This window comes from Lampetra fluviatilis, chromosome 49, assembly GCF_964198595.1.
Source record: "Lampetra fluviatilis chromosome 49, kcLamFluv1.1, whole genome shotgun sequence".
Classification (NCBI taxonomy): domain Eukaryota; kingdom Metazoa; phylum Chordata; class Hyperoartia; order Petromyzontiformes; family Petromyzontidae; genus Lampetra; species Lampetra fluviatilis.
In genome coordinates, this window is record NC_136323.1 from 2,875,275 (window position 1) to 2,895,606 (window position 20,332).

At 45.7% G+C, this 20,332-nt stretch overlaps 1 protein-coding gene across 7 annotated transcripts in view; it reads right to left on the reverse strand.

Moving 5' to 3' along the window:
• Positions 1-20,332, reverse strand: part of LOC144948444 (uncharacterized) — a 42,881-nt gene that overhangs the window by 18,235 nt on the left and 4,314 nt on the right. For 5 of the 7 annotated variants that reach the window (XM_078877919.1, XM_078877924.1, XM_078877923.1 and 2 more), the window contains exons 3-9: positions 18,025-18,162; positions 15,151-15,289; positions 13,144-13,331; positions 10,994-11,467; positions 3,956-4,156; positions 2,004-2,408; positions 528-653 (exon numbers count right to left, since the gene is read on the reverse strand). In XM_078877919.1, the coding sequence (XP_078734045.1) occupies positions 528-653; positions 2,004-2,408; positions 3,956-4,156; positions 10,994-11,467; positions 13,144-13,331; positions 15,151-15,289; positions 18,025-18,162 (1,671 nt within the window). The remainder of the gene's footprint in view (positions 1-527; positions 654-2,003; positions 2,409-3,955; positions 4,157-10,993; positions 11,468-13,143; positions 13,332-15,150; positions 15,290-18,024; positions 18,163-20,332) is intronic. The other 2 variants (XM_078877918.1, XM_078877917.1) reach the window with 2 other exon arrangements.

A 20,332-nucleotide genomic window follows, 5' to 3' on the forward strand; every position in this document is an offset into this window, starting at 1 on the left:
CATCGCCCACGGATGAAGGGTCGATTCATGACAAAATACTGATGGCATTTGGACGAGCTTTAGATTTACAAAGTGCGCGTGCACACTTTCCTTACGCCCATTCAATAACAGATTTACAACTTGTGACAACATTGGATTTTTGTTTGAGCTACAAATAAACAACATCTCAAGCTTGTCGCCATTAGAGGGTGCTCAAGAAAGCGCCTCCCCCAAAAAGGTGGTTTTGGCCTACTCTTCCACACTGGCCAGACATCTAGGCACAGGTGGTAAAAATACCCACATTATACCCCACCACACGCAACCTGCCAATTCACCATGTTGTACCCATTCGTAATACTGGGCAGACAGAAGCGGTGAGGATTTAAGAAACGTGCCCAGATTTTAACCGCCTCGCCGGAAGACGGAATCAAACCGGCGACCTCTGGAAGGCAAGTCCAGCGTGATGACCATCAGCATCCCTGTGAAAAAGGTGCGCGCTGGCCGTTATTCTAGCTACGTGCCAGCGACAGGGTCCCAACTGCGCTTACCTTAACGGTGCTCAGGTCCATGGGGTGCTTGATAATGTCGTGGTAGTCGTGAAGACCGAGGGACTCAGCGTCGACCGGCTTGTAAAAGGGCCACGCGTATGCCGCATGCTTTTTCGCAAGCATTTCCTGCAGAGCAAAACACGGTCCACAGGGAATATCGACCGTCACGAACCTCGTGCCATGCATTCCACTGTGGTAACGTTGGGTCAATGAGATTCTGTATCCAAGCGGATCCGGTTACAGATATCCTACCGACTTCGAATGATCCCTCTTAATGATTAGAATGTTGTTCGCGAATCAGACGAGCTATGTTCGATAAAGCATATCGGTCAAGTGTTCAAAGATTTAGCGAGTGCATTGAGATTGGTGGCAAACATGCAGATGCTTTTAAAGACAAAATGTTACTTCCCCATTGTTTTCCCCCATTATTTGAGCGGGGTATTTATAAACGGACCACTCTGCATTTCAGCCAAGGAATGTTTAAAGCTCGGCAATCGTCCACGAAAAGCCAACCCCTGGCAATTTAGCGACTTAGGCTAAACCTTTTGCATGTAGGCGTGAAGCTCAACAACAATGGCCTACTGTGGAGAAAAATCTAATTGGAATAATAAAGACTGCGAAAGAGACGACTTTTTTGTCGTTAAAAACATGCGTCGTCGATGGATTAACTGGGAACAATGATGACCGTCGTGTAATTCACACTCGTGCTTGTTTAAAATGTGTTGCGTGTTAATTGATCCCGATTTGTGTTATAGTACTAACAGAGACACTGCCACATTACTCTCTCAAAACTAAGTGCCTGTGACACTCAATGAGGCATGAAAGTAAAGCAAATTTTACTCCTAACCCACCCAGCCCCTAGGCCCATGAGGAATGTGGCTTGCTTGGTACCACCTGGGCTGAAATATACTCCTAATGTCCAAACGAGAGAATTGTCCACCACAGGCAGACAGAAACACCATATGTTTCCCATACACACTTCATATGCCATACTCCGTTGTGTGTTTCATATTAATGTGATTTTTTTTCCTCTCAAAAAACGATAATTTCCATCAAACGAAAAAGAGGCACCCTTCTTTAAACGAAATTTTTCTGCTAAAAAGATGATACCATGCTGACCTTGTTATCAGACATGTTTATGATCCAAACATAAAACAAAATTCAAGGAAATAATTGTTAGCATAAGCAGCCCCATGTGGTACCGTTAAATCATTTTTGGCCCAATGCCTCAAGGGAACCAACCGTGCACGTTAGAGATGCTCAGCCGGTACGCCTTCAAGAGGCTGATATCTCTTGGCCTACACCAGCCACTGCTCAGCGACGCAGTGCGGTCCTGGCGTCAACCAAGCGGGTGTCCGACATGGGGGGTCATTTGAACATCGAGGTCGCGCAAAGGTGGCATCAACGTCGTTGACAGCAAGCGTGGTCAACGTCGGCCCAGCCCTTACTGCCCTACACGCACCCCCCTTCTCCCACCTTGACGATGGAGCTGCAGTGCTTGAGCTGTTCCGACATCTGCCGCACGCGTCTGCCGGGCCCCGGCTGCTGCGGCGTCTGCTGCGGCGTCGCGTTGGCGGGGGAGGCCACCGTCGCTGTTGGCGTGGTGGTGGTCATTGTCATGGTTTTCGTGGAAGCAGCCTGCTGCTGCTGCTGCTGCTGCTGCACCGCAACCACCTGCTGGGGAGGAGGCGGCTGCGGCTGTGGCTGCTGCTGCTGCTGCACCTGTTGCGAGTCGGGGAGGTCTTTGGGCAGCGTCTTGGCGGGGCGCGCGCTCTCGCGTCGAGCCAGCACCCTGGGCGGCGTGGGCTCTTCGCTGTCTGCCAGTGCCAAGGGCACCGGTGTGGTGGTGTCTGCTTTCCTCTTGACGCCTTTGCGCTGCGCCTGCCCAATTGGTACCACGGGGCGAAAGCGAGATCGTTAAGGGAAAGGCGACACGCTTAACAACAGGGCTCTTATGCTGTGGGAGCTGCGGTGCTGTAAATTGGTTAACACGCTGGACTTGTAATCCAAAGATCGCCGGTTCAATTTAATCTCTCCGGAGGGGCAGATGAAACGATGGGGCAGCTCTCTTAAATATCCCTCTGCCCCTGTCCACCCAGCAGCAGCAGCATATATGGGTTCAACAAGATCAGCCGATCTGAAGGTCGCACGTGGTGAGGTAAAGTGTGGGTGCTCCACGTTTTCCAGGATGCCTGGCTGGCGTGGAAGAGTAGGCTGAAGGCCCTCTGATCGGGCTCTCGAGAGCTCGGAGCCTTCCTCCAGCAATGATGTGAGCAAGTAATTAAAAGAGGACGTGGAACACCGAGCGCCATGTGAAAAACAAGCGTGAAAAGCGAGCTTGAAATGAGAGATACAGGTTTAACAGGTTATGCAATGTTTGACAGTGAACACGTTCATATGCAAAGTTGTCTGACTGCACTCTGGACACAACTTATGTGATGAACCAACCTTCCTCTAAGTCAGACGTAATGATAACATGTGCCAGGGTCTCCTCAATACCAACAGCGAGTCATCGTTTGCCTATTTCATTGAGATATTAATCTGGCCCCAAGTGTTATTAATGTGAAGTCATCTCTGTTTTGTATGGCATGTCATTTATATCGGGAGTCTGTATAGTGTTACGGGCACCTGCGAGACAAGCAAAACACACACAAAACAGGGGGAGAATAAAGCAGTTTTTTTGGTTTCAATAATCACGATTCCGGATTACAGGCCCAAAAAAATTACAAACGCCCAGCACCAAACAGCACGACTAAAGATGTAAAACATAAGAATGAAAGCGTGTCGTAAATTGAGCAAGGTTATCAGAACTTGGTAAAAGACATTTAGAGGGAACTCCAAATTCACAGTGATTTCCAAGACTGAATTTCCTCATTTCTTCTGATTTGTGCACAGCCAAGCACTACACAGTTACAATTAGAATGTTGCATATCACCTACCTATATGGAGGGAATTATTCCAGGCTCTTAGGAGCAGCCAAGAAGAATGAGCGACCACCCACCAGGGAAGAGTTTGGATGAGGGTGAGATTACAGTCCAAGAAACACTTCTCTAATTGAGTCGCAACTCCGACAAACTGAGGGCCACAGCAGAGGTCGCAAACGGGTTTTGATTCCTTACCCGTACCCGGCCGCACCAGGGTCGCAAATGGGTACCCGTACCCGGCCGGGTACGGGTACCCGTTCCGTACCCTACCCGAAATGAGTGACAAACGGTAACTCACCAGTGACTCACGGCCTACCTGTACCCGGCCGCACCAGGGTCGCAAACGGCTACCCGTACCCAGCCAGGTACGGGTAGCCGGGTATCGGGTAGGGTACGGGTATCGGGTACCCGCTTGCGACCTCTGGGCTACAGTCGGCAAGTACAACATAATCACGGCATCGCAGGGGCCCAAGAGGGGGGGGGGGGGGGGGCAAGCCGCCTCACCTTGGACGCTGGCGGTGTGGCGACAGACAGCACCGGCTGCGGCAAGGCTTGGATATTGAGCGGCGTGAGCGACACCATGGGCTGCGACATGAGCTGCGTCTGCGAGGTCGGCTGACTGGACACGGCGCTCGCCACCACGGCACTGCCCACGCCGGCAGGCACACTGGGGCCCCTCGGTCCGGCCGGCTGGTGCTGCTGCTGCTAGCGCCGCGTACACGCAGGATGGAGCCGCGAGCAACGGTTACGAGCGCGCCACCGCTTCGCGCGATCGGTTATCAGCTCTCGTCTCGCTCACGTAACGCAGCGGTACGCCGGACTATAGGTGTGGTGAGTGACCAGACTCCTGAAACAACCCTAAAATGCAACTGTTATCTCCTTCTGTTAATGTTTAAAAATGGTATTTGTGCAGTTTGCCTGTCTGGAAAGCCTCATTCTCAATACACTTATTGTCAGTAAAGTCCTGCATTGGGATCTTTATCCAATTCCTTTTCAAGGCGTCTTATGCATGTGGGAGGGATCTGGAATGCCCAGACTACACCGGCGTTCATTTCAAAGCGTTCAGACGTCTCAATACACACCTCCGATTAGCATGTGGCTAGGTACGGTGTGACAGAAGTTCCACATACATACATGTAATACACAAATTCATTCTTGTAATGCTCTCCTCTGTAAGGCACGGAGGAGCCATACATTTCATAATATTCAATCAGCTGCTGAGAAATCATATGGTCGTTAAAATCAGTGGGGTTATGGATAAATGGGTCACCCTGCACCCTGTGATGGGAAAACTCTCAAGGTCAGCACCGACAGGTCCATGAACCCATTAGTGCCGAGTTACAGGTTAGTGCCACCACAGCCGACAAACATTTTAGTCACCCAAGACATCATCATCATGATCATCATCATCATCAGCCATAGGAAATCCACTGCTGGATGAATGTCTCCCCAAGCCAGCGCAGTCTCTCTCGATCCCGGGATGTAATAATCCACCTAGTACCTGCACATGAACGGGTTTATCGCTCCATCTCCTCGGTGGATCTCCTCTTCGACACGTCCCATTACGAAACCCCAGAAATCAGTTGTTTAATTAAAAGATAAAGGCATTTAAAAACATGTATTTCTTTCAGTAAGGTGTCCTGAATACTGTGACTGCCACTAGCAAAACACCCGGTAACTCTACACCATATAGACCTTAATCCTAATGTCATATCTTATGCCGAACGTTACACATGCATTAGGTTATTACAGCACAACAAATGTTCGGCATAAAAACAAATGTCTGTACGTATGTTGAAGTTGTTTCGCACCGTATGTAGCCAACCGTGCTAAACGGTGGTACGGAAAGCTGTCTTTAAAGCTGCAGCTGATGAGAATCACTCAATGAATGACACGATTTAAATCCTCCCAAAATTATGTTTCGAGTGCTCATGATGTCAGGGGAAACCCCCCCCTTCCCCCGTGCATTTGTCAACCTGATCATTCCAAATTAAAAAAATTTGGCCACGTGTCCAAAGTATTGCGGTGAGAAGCATGAACATTAAAAAACACACGGAACACTTGGTGCTGGCAAGCAACGCACTTATTATTACCACAAGCAGAGATGTTTAGCATCCAGCTAATGGGACACCTAGCTCAGTTGTGATACAAATGTTCTCTGTGTAGAGGGAAGGGAACACGGAAATAAGGGCGTGGGCCATGTTATTAACCCCACCAAGCAAACCTGATCCTCCATAAGATGCACCACCCAAGTTTAATCGTTATATTTTCTTTAAAACAGAGTTGCCGAACAAAGGTCCAGACGGCCAAAACATCGAGCAGTCAGCAACAATCAACACAATCAAACTTTCAACAGATCAATAGTTAACAAGTTTCTTGCATTGGGCAAGGTAATACGAGCTTGAGAAAGATTAACTATGGGAGGGAATTCCAAAGTGGAGCAAGTGCTTAGGAAGAAGCAGAAATAGGTACTGTGATTTACAGTTTGGCGAGTGGGTGGTGGGTGGTTGAGTGTGTTGTTGTGACGTGTAGTGGTTAAACAACACAATGAGGGCGAGACAAAACGGTCGGTCTGGTATACAGTCCTCAACATGGGTGTAGGAATCAATGAGTGGAGTTGATGGGAACAGTAGCCATGGCAGTAATGATAGAAGAGTGATACGTTATCGATATACGATGTAATAAAGTCAATGTCGGACCTAGTTGTAGCGTTACGACAAATGATTGTCTTGCAACTGAATATATTACAGCTAACAAGTCTATTCGATCTCCGAATTTCAAAAAAGCAAAACATTAATCAGCCTCTTGGATTTCCATACCAATATTGACGTGCAACAGAATTTGTTTAAACAAGCAAACGCTGGGCCAGTTTCAACCTTCCAGGTCTAATCAGCCGAGTCAGGTTTATTATTGGCAAGAGCACGGCGAATCAAATCCGAGAGCCCGTAGACCATTATCGAAAATTTATAAAAAACAAAGACATAAGGCATGGAAGATTTTAAATACTTTTATCGGCCAGGGTAAGAGTGTTTCGTTCTGGGAGAACTATTCGAGGCATGCGTAGTAAAAACATAACCCAAAAGTAACCAGTCCCAGCTTGAGTCATAACAGTATAATGCACATTTGTCATGACAGTGCTTTTAAAAAAAACAGCTAAACAGGAAGGGCAAGACTGGCAGAAGCTAATACATTACATCACTATTATTATCAGTCAGAACCACTTAATGTAATATTAAACTTCCCAAACATCAGTGTTATTGCAGAGTGAAAACCCCAATGCCAAGTTCAGATTGCTTATCAGCACATGCGCTTGCCGATTTGTGATATACCATTGTCAGAGATGCGTTAAACAAGCACTGGTCATCACTTACTTGCTCACACTTACAAGACCTGTTTCCTTACACGCGATCCAAGAGCTTAGCAATTGAGTCACTCTGAAATATTCCCTGAAAGCAGAATATCATGGTGACGAGTCATCACCCCAAAGAGTGTAGAAGTGGCTCATGGAAGTCCTGCAGCAGCTGACTCACTTCTTCTCTATGCTTGACATAGGTGACATGTCAAGAAAATATCCAATAAACCTGTGACTCATGCGGTTATTACGCCAGCGCTCCATACTACTGATGAACAGAGAACAGTCCGTGGGACCGAACCCACACATCAATTATGAATCAGAACTGTGGCTACAGAAACTGAGTAACAAAACACTTATTCGATGACCAATACTGTAATGTATCTACAATAATAATTTACGATGAATCTAAAACTAAAACATTTTTTTTCGATTTAAAGCTTTCGTGACTGCTGGGATTCATATTATTGATTCTTTCGGTAAAGTCACGTAGAAGGTCCGTGGTGCTGACGTTAAGAAAAAAACGCCACTGTTTTTCAAATTTTCTTGCTGTGGTTTTCACATCTGATGATGATTGCTTGTGTTGCAATCGAAACGTCGTGATAATTTAATTGGTTCAATATTTTATTATTTCCCTTCTACGTGACTTTACCGAAAGAACCAATAATATAAAAAAATGTATTTACCAGGTTCGGCCCCCTGAGCTATGTAGCTCTTTTTCAGAAGTCACCTGGCTACAAATGTTCGCTCAATGAAATGGCTCATCATGTTGAAATGTATAGAAGGCAAATACTCGAAAACGCATGTTTCTAAATGTAAAAGAAATAAACGGAGGACCCAGAGAGAAATCCACGTCACCTGGGGGAGAACGTGCAAACTCCCAATATATACTCTTTGGTTCTTTCGGTAAAAGTCACGTAGATAGAAAATTTATAAATCACGACGTTTCGATCGCAACGCAATCAACCGTCATCAGGTGAAACAAACACGGCAGGAAAACTACTGACGTAGGATAGAAAGAGCTGCTGCAACAAGAGTTTATACAGGTAGTCCCCGACTTACGATGGAGATGTGTTACGACGACCCCATCGTAAGTCGAAAATATCGTAAGTCGAAAATGGCCTAGCCTACCCAGGAGTCTTAAAGAATGGTGATAATTTAGCAAAACAGCAATTTACAGTACCGTACTGTATAAACTATATACTGTATGTATTTATTAATTACAATACTGTATTGCACAGTAAAATGTAAAGTAAAAAATCCAAGGTAAATTCTTAGCCTACCTATATGAACTGCAATTTCATTGAAAGTTTGTTCAGAAAACACTCCTATCTGCTATCAAAACTTTTAACATGCATTAAACACCGAGACAACTTAACTCCGTCGACCGCTGGTGAGAGTGAGAGGCATCGCCACGCAAGGCGGGAGATGCGTACAGTACATCCAGGCAGCGTCCCAACATACAGTATCGTACCTCGTACGCTGCTGCGTTTGCCTGCCGCGCGAAATGTAAAATATTTTACAATTTTGTCATATCGCTATCGCCATCGTAAGATCGAAATATCGTAAGTCGGACCACCGTAAGTCGGGGACTACCTGTATAGGATTTTGGTGGGCCCAACCCAAGGGTAAGTGGGCGGAGCTAGAGAAGGAATTTGAACGTAAATGTGAAAGATTGGCATGTCAATGTGAGACGGCCCAGCAACCGGAGGTGTCCCAATATATAGGCAGAGTCGGGATCGAACCCACCTCCTCCTGCATACCAGGCGAGGTAGTTTACATCTTGCCACCGTGGCACCCCAATCCCAAATGAAGGCTTTCCCACACCAATCATGGGGGGCTGTTTGATTAAAAATTATCCATGATGGTCAATGCAGGAATGTGTTTGAAGCTTATTATATTTAACCTGGTGAGAACTCAAGAGACCAGGATAGTCCAAGTCGCAATTGTGACTTGCTACACTAGAATTATAAAAAGAAAACAAACAAAACAAAGGAAAACTGGGCGAGATAGAAACAGTTTGGATATCACTCGCCTCTGTTGTTAGCCGTGGCTGGGAATCGAATTCATGTCGCCAGGTTCCCAGCAGTGTGCTAACCACTGCGCCACTGCTCCATCCCAACATCTCTACACTTTTATACGTGATGAAAGCATAAGACAACATATGGTTTGACAAAAGGCAAATACTACTCGGCTATGTACATTGAACTTCTTTCGTACCGTACATAGCCAACCATGCTAATCGGAGGTGTGGGGTAAATAAACGTACGCTGCCGCTCCAGTCCATCAATGTACTTACTGATGCACATGTGCATCCCCCCCCCTTCCCTGCACGGTGACCTGCAAGGACACTCGAAACCGCTAATAAGAACCCACCGCACAGCTTTAAAAATGCTTAATGGAAGGTGAATCCAGTGCGATGACCTCAACCCTTTCCGCATCTGAGAAGCCACCTGCCTTTCCTTCTTTCCATTGTAACAGAAAGCATGAAAGGACATCAAGGTTTGTGTGAGATTTTATAGTCTAACCGAAAAATCTTGCCTTTTGGTTCAGTCAAAAGCACAATAATCCACATGATGAAATGCGCCTTACAAATGTACATTATTATTTTATTACTGCTGCTGTGTCTATTTCACATGCCATGGCATCGTAGTGGTTACACTGTGCCTTACAATGAGGGTCTTCAGTTCGGTTCCGGGCTCGGCTGCCTTCCTGTGAAGGGGGTTTTTGTCCATTCTCTTTCCCCGTTCTCCTATGGGTTTCCTCTGGGTTCGCTAGTGTGTCTCCGAAGGTTGAAGCAGCATACAATGTAACTGGTAATAGGTTCTTACCCTTTCAACTGGTACAAAAACTGACACCTTTATACAAGGCATCATGTTTGCAATAACCACAACACAAGCAGTCAAAATGCAAACAAAAAGAAACAACTCTGATGATGATAATGATATGCACTGTCCTTGAAGTTGATTGGTCCACACCTGAGACAGCTTTTCTTAGAGCCTAGTCTCCATTGGTGTTGGACCAGATGATGCCTTCATACGCCTTTTGGCGTCATCTGGTCCAACACCAATGGAGACTAGGCTCTAAGAAAAGCTGTCTCAGGTGTGGACCAATCAACTTCAAGGACAGTGCATATCATTATCATCATCAGAGTTGTTTCTTTTTGTTTGCATTTTGACTGCTTGTGTTGTGGTTATTGCAAACATGATGCCTTGTAAAAAGGTGTCAGTTTTTGTACCAGTTGAAAGGGTAAAAACCTATTACTATATTTTGCCACTGGTAAAGGAGGTCTCATAGTGTAAATGTAACTGGTATTGAACATCCCAAAGCGAAAAAAAATTACCAGAAAAAAAATCACTCCCATGGGATTACACAACAGCAACATCACCCTCTACTGTGAAACACCTCGCTAGACCCTCCTGAAAAATTATTGAGACTCGGTGAGGCTTTCTTGGATAAACAAGTGTCATGAAAATAATGGGTATGCATCTGTTATGTAATGCGCATACCATATAATTAACGCGATAACACGCGCTGCCTCTCAATGCAATGAAACACTGCATCTGCCCAGCTACTGACAGTACAAAAGTCAGTATCAGGTTTCACACAGTAGTTGGTGGGACCTTTTTGGGACCACGACAAGCCCGTCACCCTCACCATATTCGTATGGAGAACTCAAAGGTACGTTATCTGCTGCTCAAATGAAGAGTTAATTATCCCTCCAGGACTTGAATTTCTTACTAACTTTGTGATATTACTTAAAATATCATCTCGACAGTGTTGGAAAATGAATCACATTCTCTTGCAAATTATAACATGGATATATAATACACATACTAGGAGTGGTCAACACAAATGCACATGAAAAGCAGGACACGCACACATACAACAAACCTGTAAATACACATGGCTAATGTGTACACACAATATTAACAAATACACATGTGTACACACAGAAGCACAATCAATTTTAGACACACAGACACACACATAACTACCATGTAAACACACAGCTACCACACAGACACCTGTCACTCACACATACACAGCTACCCTGCCACAATAACAGCCACCATTCGCCACGAAGTGGCGGCAAAGTCAAAACGGCGCTTGTGTCTGCACACACAGATACACACACAGAGCTAGCCGGACACACATACTCGGTTACACCACCCACACACAGCGCTAACCTGAACAGGCTGGAAGTTGGGATGAGTCTGTATCAGCGGGGCTGGATGCCTTATTGGTGGGACGCCTTGTCGGGGCGGCACAGGTTGCCGGGGTCCCGGAGCAGGCTGCCGGATCGGCACGGCTTGCCGGATCGGCGCAGCCTGCCTTGGCGGGCCCGGTTGCCTCGGCGGCGCCGGTTGACGGGCCACTCCCGGGGCGGGCTGGCGCAGCGGCGCTGGTTGCCTCGGGGGCACCTGCTGCCGTGGCGGCGTGGCCGGCCTCAGCGGCGCGGGCTGCCGAGGAGGGGGCGCGACCTGCCGAGGAGGAGGAGGAGGGGGGGCGAGCGGCGGGGCGATCGCTTGCCGCGGCGTGGCCGGCTGCCGCGGAGGAGCCGGCTGCCGCGGAGGGGCGGGCTGGCGCGGCGGGGTGGCGGCCGGTGGGATGGCGGGGGTGGGGGGAGCGACGGGACGGGCCGGCGTCGAGCGCTGCACCACCTGCGGGAGGGACCGACACGCGACAACCATTACCGCCAACTCGCGACGGGGCAAGCTTGTGTCAAGAAAGTAAGGTACTTCGCGGAAGGGCCTTTGCTAGAGGGTCCCTCAGGAGAGTAATTTTGGCCTATGCTTCCACGCTAGCCAGATGTCTTGGAAGAGATGGGAGTGCCCACACGTTACCCCCCCACATGCCACCTGCCGATGAGTGGTAGAGGCGAGAGGATTCAAGAAACTCGCACATTCTTTCAAATGCCGTGCCGGGAGGTCGATCGAACCAGTGACCCCTAGATTGCAAATCCAGTTTTGGCGAAGGCAAATTAGCTTAACGTTGCACTGAAACTAGTACGTTGGAGGATGGAAGAGAAGATTTTTGGGGGAAAAAAAAAATTTTTGAAGGAGGGATGCCACAACCATGGGAACTGAAACAAAATAATATTCTACACACAAGAAACGTACGAACAAACCCCGACTATTCCATTACTGTTATTTTAAACGTTACAATTTGAACCCATGAAAATATTTGTAAATTTTTTTGTCTTGTGCTTTGAGTAATTTAGCATGTAAAGGCACATTTCACGTCGACTTTCCTGACTGCAGGGATTCATATTATTGGCTCTTTCGGTAAAGTCACGTAGAACCAAGAATACAACAGCTTTATTTAAAATTTGTAAATGGCATACAGACTTTGTCAGAAGCCTCTTTCGGATAAACTGGGAGCACTGGTAATGTAAATTACTCGTATCTTCACCTGCATTTCACTTCGTTTTAGTGAAAAAAATATCCATGGCATTCTCAACCCACAGCAAACCTCAGTGTGTTAAAGAAATAATCTACCGCAGTTGGATAGTATGTTTATATGGGGTATTGATTCGTTTTAGATCGGCCATCAATTGTAATCCATTTTAATATGCAATGGTGCCGTCACATGGGATATTAAAACTCATTACACTTCTGGTGAAAGTAAACCATAAATTGATGGCAAAAATTATACAGATTTTACGACTCAAATGTAGACCATTACCCATCTGCCCAACTCAAGTCCAGATTTTTGTTACATCATCCACCCCTTCCTGATGAGCAGGATTGGTGAAGACCATGGTGCGTGACCAATTGGGGATAACATGGACAGGACTTGATATAGGCCCGACTCAGGATGTGATACTGCGTACACACAAAAAAAATGCGAGTCAAAGATGCACTATAAAGGATTTAACTGCTGTGAAATGTGATGTTAGCGAGCACCTATTAAGGCTGGCAAGGCGCAAGAGGGCGTTGTGTGGCCAGCAACCATGCGTGGCCACCTTTGTCTTCCCAGTACTGATGTTTACACAAAACACCATGCAGTGTTGACCTAGGGGAGGCTGAGGATCGGTTCAGACATCACTCGTCACCAACGCTGGCTATGGCCTAGAACTCAACTGAGACTACTGGATTAGTAAGTGCGTGAACGACTACGCCGTCGCTCCACCTCCCACAAAAACAAAGATCACCTCCCGCGTAGCCTACATTGGTTATTGGGCCAATCACTGTTGGCGAGCACCTATCGAGTTCAACATGGCGCACGAGGGGGGCGGTGTAGCCAGCACCATGCCAGCCGACATACGCACCGCCACACAAATATGCACACGCGCGCACGCACACACACACACAATCGACCCCTGGGAGGGACCTACATGAGGGGGAGAGTATCCAGACGGGGGCGAGTCTGCGTTGGAGACTTGCTGAGCGCTGGCTGCCGCTGCCGCCAGTGCGGCTGCCCTGGGAGGCCGCTGGGGCGTTGTCTGGCCCGGCAACCGCGTCCCCGCCACTCCGCCCGCCGGCACCGCCTGCTGCTGGCCTAGCCCGCCCGGCGACATGGCGGCTGGGAGGGCGCGAGGGAAAGGTACGTGTTGTTGACAAGCGCTCACGGCTAGTAGGAGTACAAGACACGGCGCTCCCGCTCGTTAATGAAAGTCCGCACAGGGTGAGTCGTTTTCCAATGCCTCAGTTTTTATTTGCCTTAAGCACAGCGACACACAATAGCGACACGAATACACTTGCGCGTTGCAATACCGAGTAAGCCTACACACTACGGCCGAGTAGGTTTTCGCGGGCTGCGCTGTATAGATCTCCGATGCGTTTCCGGACTACAGAGCGTGTCGTTCGGCAAGACGTCCGGCGTTTCGCACCCACGTCAAGGCATCGTGACGAAAAAGCTCCCAGCACGTGGAGCAAAACGTCAGACATTGTGTCGAAGAACGTGCGGTACAATCCAAACAGACACCGGAGATCTAAGCCTACAGATGGATTTTATCTTAATAACTGCATATGAGAAAGTTAAGAACGCAATAGAACCAACTAAAAGAGGTACGTTTCTAAAGATAGAAGCACCCATGTTTACAACACTATAGAATCAGTATCAAGTGACAATTACACGCACCTGACAATTCTGTAAGCTACGTTACGTGCAGGAATATAGCTAAAAAGATTTAAAAGTTAAGCGTAAAAAAAAACATCATCCCAGGTTTGTCTGGGTCTGTCACAAAAGTCCTACACTCGAAATTAGAGCTGGGCTATTCAGCCAAAAAGTAGAAATTTATAGATCTGGACAACAACACTGAGTGGTTTTGACGGAGCTATGTGGTCAGGGTCAAGGTACATTTTGCTGTCAGTGTCAATTTAAACATCGTTTTGTGTGCGATGCTAATACACAGAGTGACAATGTCTCAGTATAACGCAACTGAGAATCAATGCCAAACAGGTAAACTTTCAACAATATCCTAAAGTATTAAATTGTACAATATGAATATACATGTGTTTTGAGCTATGTTAACAATTATACTTTGGGTGTATTTTTAAACACGCTAATGCCGTGCACATGATTGTTTGACAGTTTACATAAAAAAAGGACGGTTAATTCTTTATTTTGTTTTAACTACATATGTCTTGCTTCTATCGACCAAACATGTTTTCATACGTTTGGATTTTGTTTTACCATGCTTTGAATCATTACATTATTATTTTCAAAAATGATTACAATTGCTGCAATTTATCAATCTAAAGTTTCTACTTATTTAACCCAGATCTCATTTCAAAAAGTAGATGTTCAATCTCAATGGGCTGCCGGTTACATGTAAAGCCCTTTTTTATTAATCCATAAGCATTTGTCCCCCCGAAGCATTTAATTAGTAGTGACAGTAACGTTCCCTCCCGAGCCAGATGGAGATGACGTCACACGTCACATACCGTGCATCGTCCAGAAATGGCGTCACACGTCATGAAGCCGTGGACAAGCGAGGACAGAACATAGCGTGTGACATCAACGCCTTGGCTGAAAGGGCTTAACCATTCAGCGCCGCGTTTATATTTTGACCGCCAAATTTTGGGGAAGCCTTTGATCAATAGGGGCGGTCCCTAATAGCAACACAACTTTACACAAACATTTTGAGTTGCGTTGGATCATCTTTATGAGAGGTACTGTGACCCCATGTTAAAGAGGCAGGCAGACAGACAGTGCTAATGTATTAATGCTGTCAACCTTAATTGTAAAAAAGCATTAAAAGGGAAATGTATGCGTGCGTTTGTGTGTGTTTGTATGCCCAGCGCAGCTCTGACTGGGCAGTAGGGTATCTTGTATGCCCAGTGTGTGCTGAAAGGGTGGGGAATAGTGGGTGGAGGAGGAGACCATTACGGGGTTTTACCTGTCGACTTGCGACCCCGGCCTCTGGGCCCGCGTGGCACGGGCTGCGCCAGCTCTATCTCCTCCACGGGCATCTCGGCCACCTTCTGCAGGAAGAACTTCTCCAGCGTCTGCGCCATGAGCACGATGTCGTCGTTGGGCTGTGGGGCACACGCGCGCGCAAGAAACGCTGCGTGCGTGAGATGCGCGGATATCGCAGAAGCAACGTGTCGGTTCATTGCTGGTGGTAACAGCTGCAGCGAAGGCGCAGCAAACCCAAAGGAAGCACTGTGACAATGCACTGCTGGTGAAACACGTGACAGTTAATCTGGTCAAGTGTGAATTTTTTTGCAAATATGCTGCTAGGAAAGGTGAACCTATAACACATTGGAGGAATAAACAATCTCTTTTAACTATGTAATCAATTGCTCTTTCCATGCGTTTTGTACAGTATCTTGAGATGCAGTTGCAATCAGATGCTACATACATCGAAATGATATTGTATCACGATTGCAGTGATTAATTACATTACTTATTTTTTTTTACAAATTCACTTTCATATAATTGTGAAGTATCATACATGGGCAGAAAGTATGTCAGTATATGCAAACATTGCTTTTGCCAGTAGTTAAAAAGTAAATATTGCTACGAGGTGAGGAACACAAAGATGCACCGATTAATCCAGGAAATGTGTTTTTGAGATCAATTATTTGGCCACTGGAGCTAATCCCACCATATAAGAGATATAATAAAATCGAAATGGTAAAAAAGAACAAAAACATAAATGTTCCTTGAATGAAATCCAGACACATAATTGTGACAATGTAACAAATTCTAGATCCGAAGCTTTCGTGCCTGCAAGGATTCATACTCTTTGGTACAGTCACGTAGGTAAAACAATTAATAAAATAAAATAAGGCAACACAAGCCTCCCTCACGAGGGACGCTTGAGTTGCCTCCGAAACGTTGTGATTTAATTTAGTTGTTTTCATTTATTTACTTTATTAATGTTTTACCTACGTGACTTTACCAAAAAAAACAAAGAGAATGTACCAAATATCCGTGAATGAGAAAAGGAGTAACTCATTACATTCTGAATAGCTATTATCGCTTTGGAAAGATGTTAAGAGATCTGCCAGTCTATACGTTTTAATACATTTCAATTAATTGTATCAAATTAAACGTTGTGCTTAAAATACAACCTGGAGCAGCAGCACACTACTAGCATGGCATTTCAGTGATCTGGAGAACATTGCAAGCTGCAGGCACTTGTCCACTGCAGTTCAGCAAAACAACTTTCTCGCAGCCAGCAAACGGCACAAAAACAATGTTCTCAGCAGAACGTTATTTTCACGAATAAAAATTTCAAGTGTTTTTGCGGCACACCATTATTTTTTCTCAACAACTGCATTTCACCCCAACACACACAAATGCCAAATTTAATTCCAGTCAGCGGCAAGCTCCGACGGGAGAAATAATCGTGCTGCGCGTGATGTCACGCACCCACGGCCACAAGCACACACGCGCCCCAATGTTCTCTCGACTGCTGTCGACAAACACGCGAAGCTAAAATATTTTCAAGAGGGCCGCGAGAAGCTGTCTGGAGCAGCAAAAATGCGGGTTTGCTAAAAAAAAAAGATAAAAATCACCGAGTGATCCACGCAAAACGTTTCCAAGAGCTGTCGGGAAGCACGACTCGCGCTCTCATTTGAAGGCCCAATGCATACCAAGCCTTATCGTGTGTGAAAGGCATCACACAGTCATGCATAACCACTTACTGCAAAGATCGCAAGGTAATAACACAGCCTCCTAGGACACCCAAGCTCTCAAATTTATCTTATATATATGTCCTCACTTGTTTGGCAAATGGTGTGTAATGTTTTCTCTAATGGAACCTTACCGCGAGTGTTTTAAAAGTAATGTTTTACGAACTCAACTTGTGTTCCAGAACATTTAATTTAATTTAAGTTGATACACATCATTCGTGAAGAATTATGTATTTCTCATTCGATTTTGTTTTTATTTTCCTTGCTCTATTTTGTTTCAGCAATTTGTCATTCTGGAGACACAGGTCACTCTTGCGAATACAACTCCTATCATGGAAGAGTCTCTTCTGTTCCCACCTGGTTAAACACAGAAATCTAAACTACAGACTGAATGCAATCGACCAATTCTAAACCCATGAAAGGACTGAGCTGATGCAACTTCAAACTGCTAGATTGGCCACTTGATTTTGCTGGAAATGTTCACCATCTATGATGTTTACATCTCAGTGACCAACAAATAAAGTATAATCCATAATAGAGGTTTTGGGGTTATACCACGTAAATATATAAATGTGTCGTTAAACCTGGAATAAATGAAATACATGTAACTGAGATATTTTGTATTTAATTTGGATGTTTAACATCAATTATGTCACCAGAAAAGCCTCAATTTCCAGACATGTTCGTTCAGGAGGGTCCTGCATTGATATATTTGGCCAATTCCATTTTAACGAGCATCCAAACACTGAAATCTCCCGGCACGTGGGGGAACTACGTCAACCATCGCGCCGGACACAGCTTGGTGCAAAATGAAAAAAAAATCACCGAGTTATTTTACAGCAGAACAATTTGGGAATATCTACATGGTAGTATTTGTACATTGAGTAAACTAGAACACAGGGAAGGCCCAATCATAGGAATGGCAAAAACGCAGATACTAACACAGGTGATCAAACCCACTTTCTGTACTACGATCTGCCAAGCCATGTTGGGGCGTTTTACACCGCTCCGTGACCCACCTATCCCTTCAAGGCAGTGGATTACAGGAGCGTACATCAAAGCCTGGCAAAGCAACTTCAAGCGGCCCGTAAGTCAATGAAAGGCGTGAAGCTGCACCATGCCCCACTGACCCGATTGTAGATGTAGCAGTTTGTGAACATGGTGCTGAAGTCCTGGATGCACTCCACAGCTGTGAAGTAAAAGTTTGACTCCAGTCTCTTCTTGATGGTTCCCATGTCCATCGGGTTCTTGATAATGTTGTAGTAATCCTTTAAAAACAGAAGACAGTTGCTTGTTAAACAAGGAACAACAACACTTGTTCTGTGACATGGAAGCTCACAACTCAGTTTAGCTCAACTAATCGTATCCAATATGTGCAGTAAACAGAAGTTTAAGTGCAAAATAGTATTTTTCAATTCTATAAAACAAAACAATAATGTAAGGCCCTTTGTCAATTCCGCTGCTAGATCAATGCCTCCACGTGCTTTTCCGTCACGAGGGTTCTGTGACTATATTTTACTATGCTGGTCAGTGCTCATTGTATGTATGTTGAAGTTGTTTCGCACCGTATGTAGCCAATCGTGCGAATCGGAGGTGTGGGAGGAGAACAAACAAAACTAGTGAGGGGTACAAACATCAAATATCATTAACCAACGAACTGGGTTCATGGCAGTGCGCTAACCAATCTGCAACTGCTGCACCATTTTACATGGATTAAATAATCACAATCAACTATGACCATTCCACTGCTAGATTAAGGCCTACAACAAAGCTCATGTCATGAACAAATTATATTTATTATGCTAATAGCCGATACATGTTTTCGTATACATTACATAACATTCAATATTTTCATGATACTAGCGCTTCTGGTTTGATAAACATTATCTCAATATACGCATTCTTATCACCTTACAGTGGTACACTGAACATTTCAAGTGTACCGAGAGCACAGCTAATCCAAGCCCATTAGACAGAGGTTAGCGTGTAAATTATTTAGGAGCTACAGTATCTCTCAATACCCATCGGACAGGGGCACACGAGGCGAGGGAAGTGACACATGTAATCACGCCTCGAACTTTTAACGCAACATCGGATCACGCGGAGAACATTGCAGCCTAGGAGGGGGGCAGGCGGGCGGGGGTTAGAACCAGACATGGCTGTTTGCACACAATCACTGGCAGATAATGGAGAATTAGGTAACAGGAGGTCGTGTAAGCTGCCTGCGTACTCTAACGACCCTGGGAAAAGCGTCGGCAGTGGAGGCGGTGTTGTCTGCGCACAGGACAAGGTCACTGGCAGAGCAAACGAGGCTGGCCACATCCCTAAGTTGTTTTTCTCTGCACCGGTTACACTATTTTACAGAGTGGCTGTTAAGCGAGCTATAAAACACCCGACTCTCCGAGCCGCTGCAAAACGGGCGTAGGTGTGTACGTGCACCTGTTGCCTCCCTGAAATATACAGCTCACGACGGGGCGCTCGTCAATGCGCACGAGACATAGCTTGCCGTGAAGCAGCGTTCAAATTATATAACCGGGCTGCATTATATGACACATCCGAGTCGCTTTGTCAAATTGTAAGTAAATATACATTAAGTATGTCGTCCGCTTTATGAAGCAGAGCGTGACACCCTCAAATTGTTTAAAAAGAATAATCGGAAAGTGATGCTGTTGCTGTTGCTGTCGAGAGTGTAACTTTCACCGGGTCCAAAGAGCACTGGCCAATGTTCTGAGGAAAGCCTGTCATTATTTCACGCCGGCTGCACCCAGGGAAATGTTGTTAAGAGTTGAACATGCCAGGTTTTGTAACACTTCGATTTTGGCAGCAAACGAGTAACAATTCTCCACACAAAGTGAGGGAACATTCCTACGCCGAGGGGGTAAAAATTTGGCAAAGCGCACTTGGCACATCCGCACGACAAGCTTGGCGAAATATTCTAAGTTGGTGAATGCAAATATTATGGGGCTGGGAGAGGTGAAGCTAAGCGACACCCCCTTTCGTGCTGCACGATGTGGAGTGCGTCAAGGAAGCTAAGCAACCTGTCCAGTGTCCCATTTACAGAGGGGCACAAACGATCACAATGGAAGCTTGCTATTGTGTGCAATCAATTTTGATTTAGAACAGGGCGACAACCTATTCCCCTGATCATTGCAAAATGACAGAGCTGGGCAAAGCCACACCTCTCACTCGGGAAATCACATTGTCTATCGGATAAACTGTTAGCCCAACTCAAATTGTACGTTTTTAGGGCACCAATGTAAAGTTTGATATTCAACTTTAATTCAGTCAATCTGTGCCCTCTCTTCTAAAAGGACACTTGCCTGGAATATCAGTCTATTGTATTAATAATTGTGTATACTCTATTATAAGGCAATGTTATTGGCAGCAGAGAACAGTGGAACAAAACCCTCTGTTGCGCTGTAATTCTATGCTTCCTTC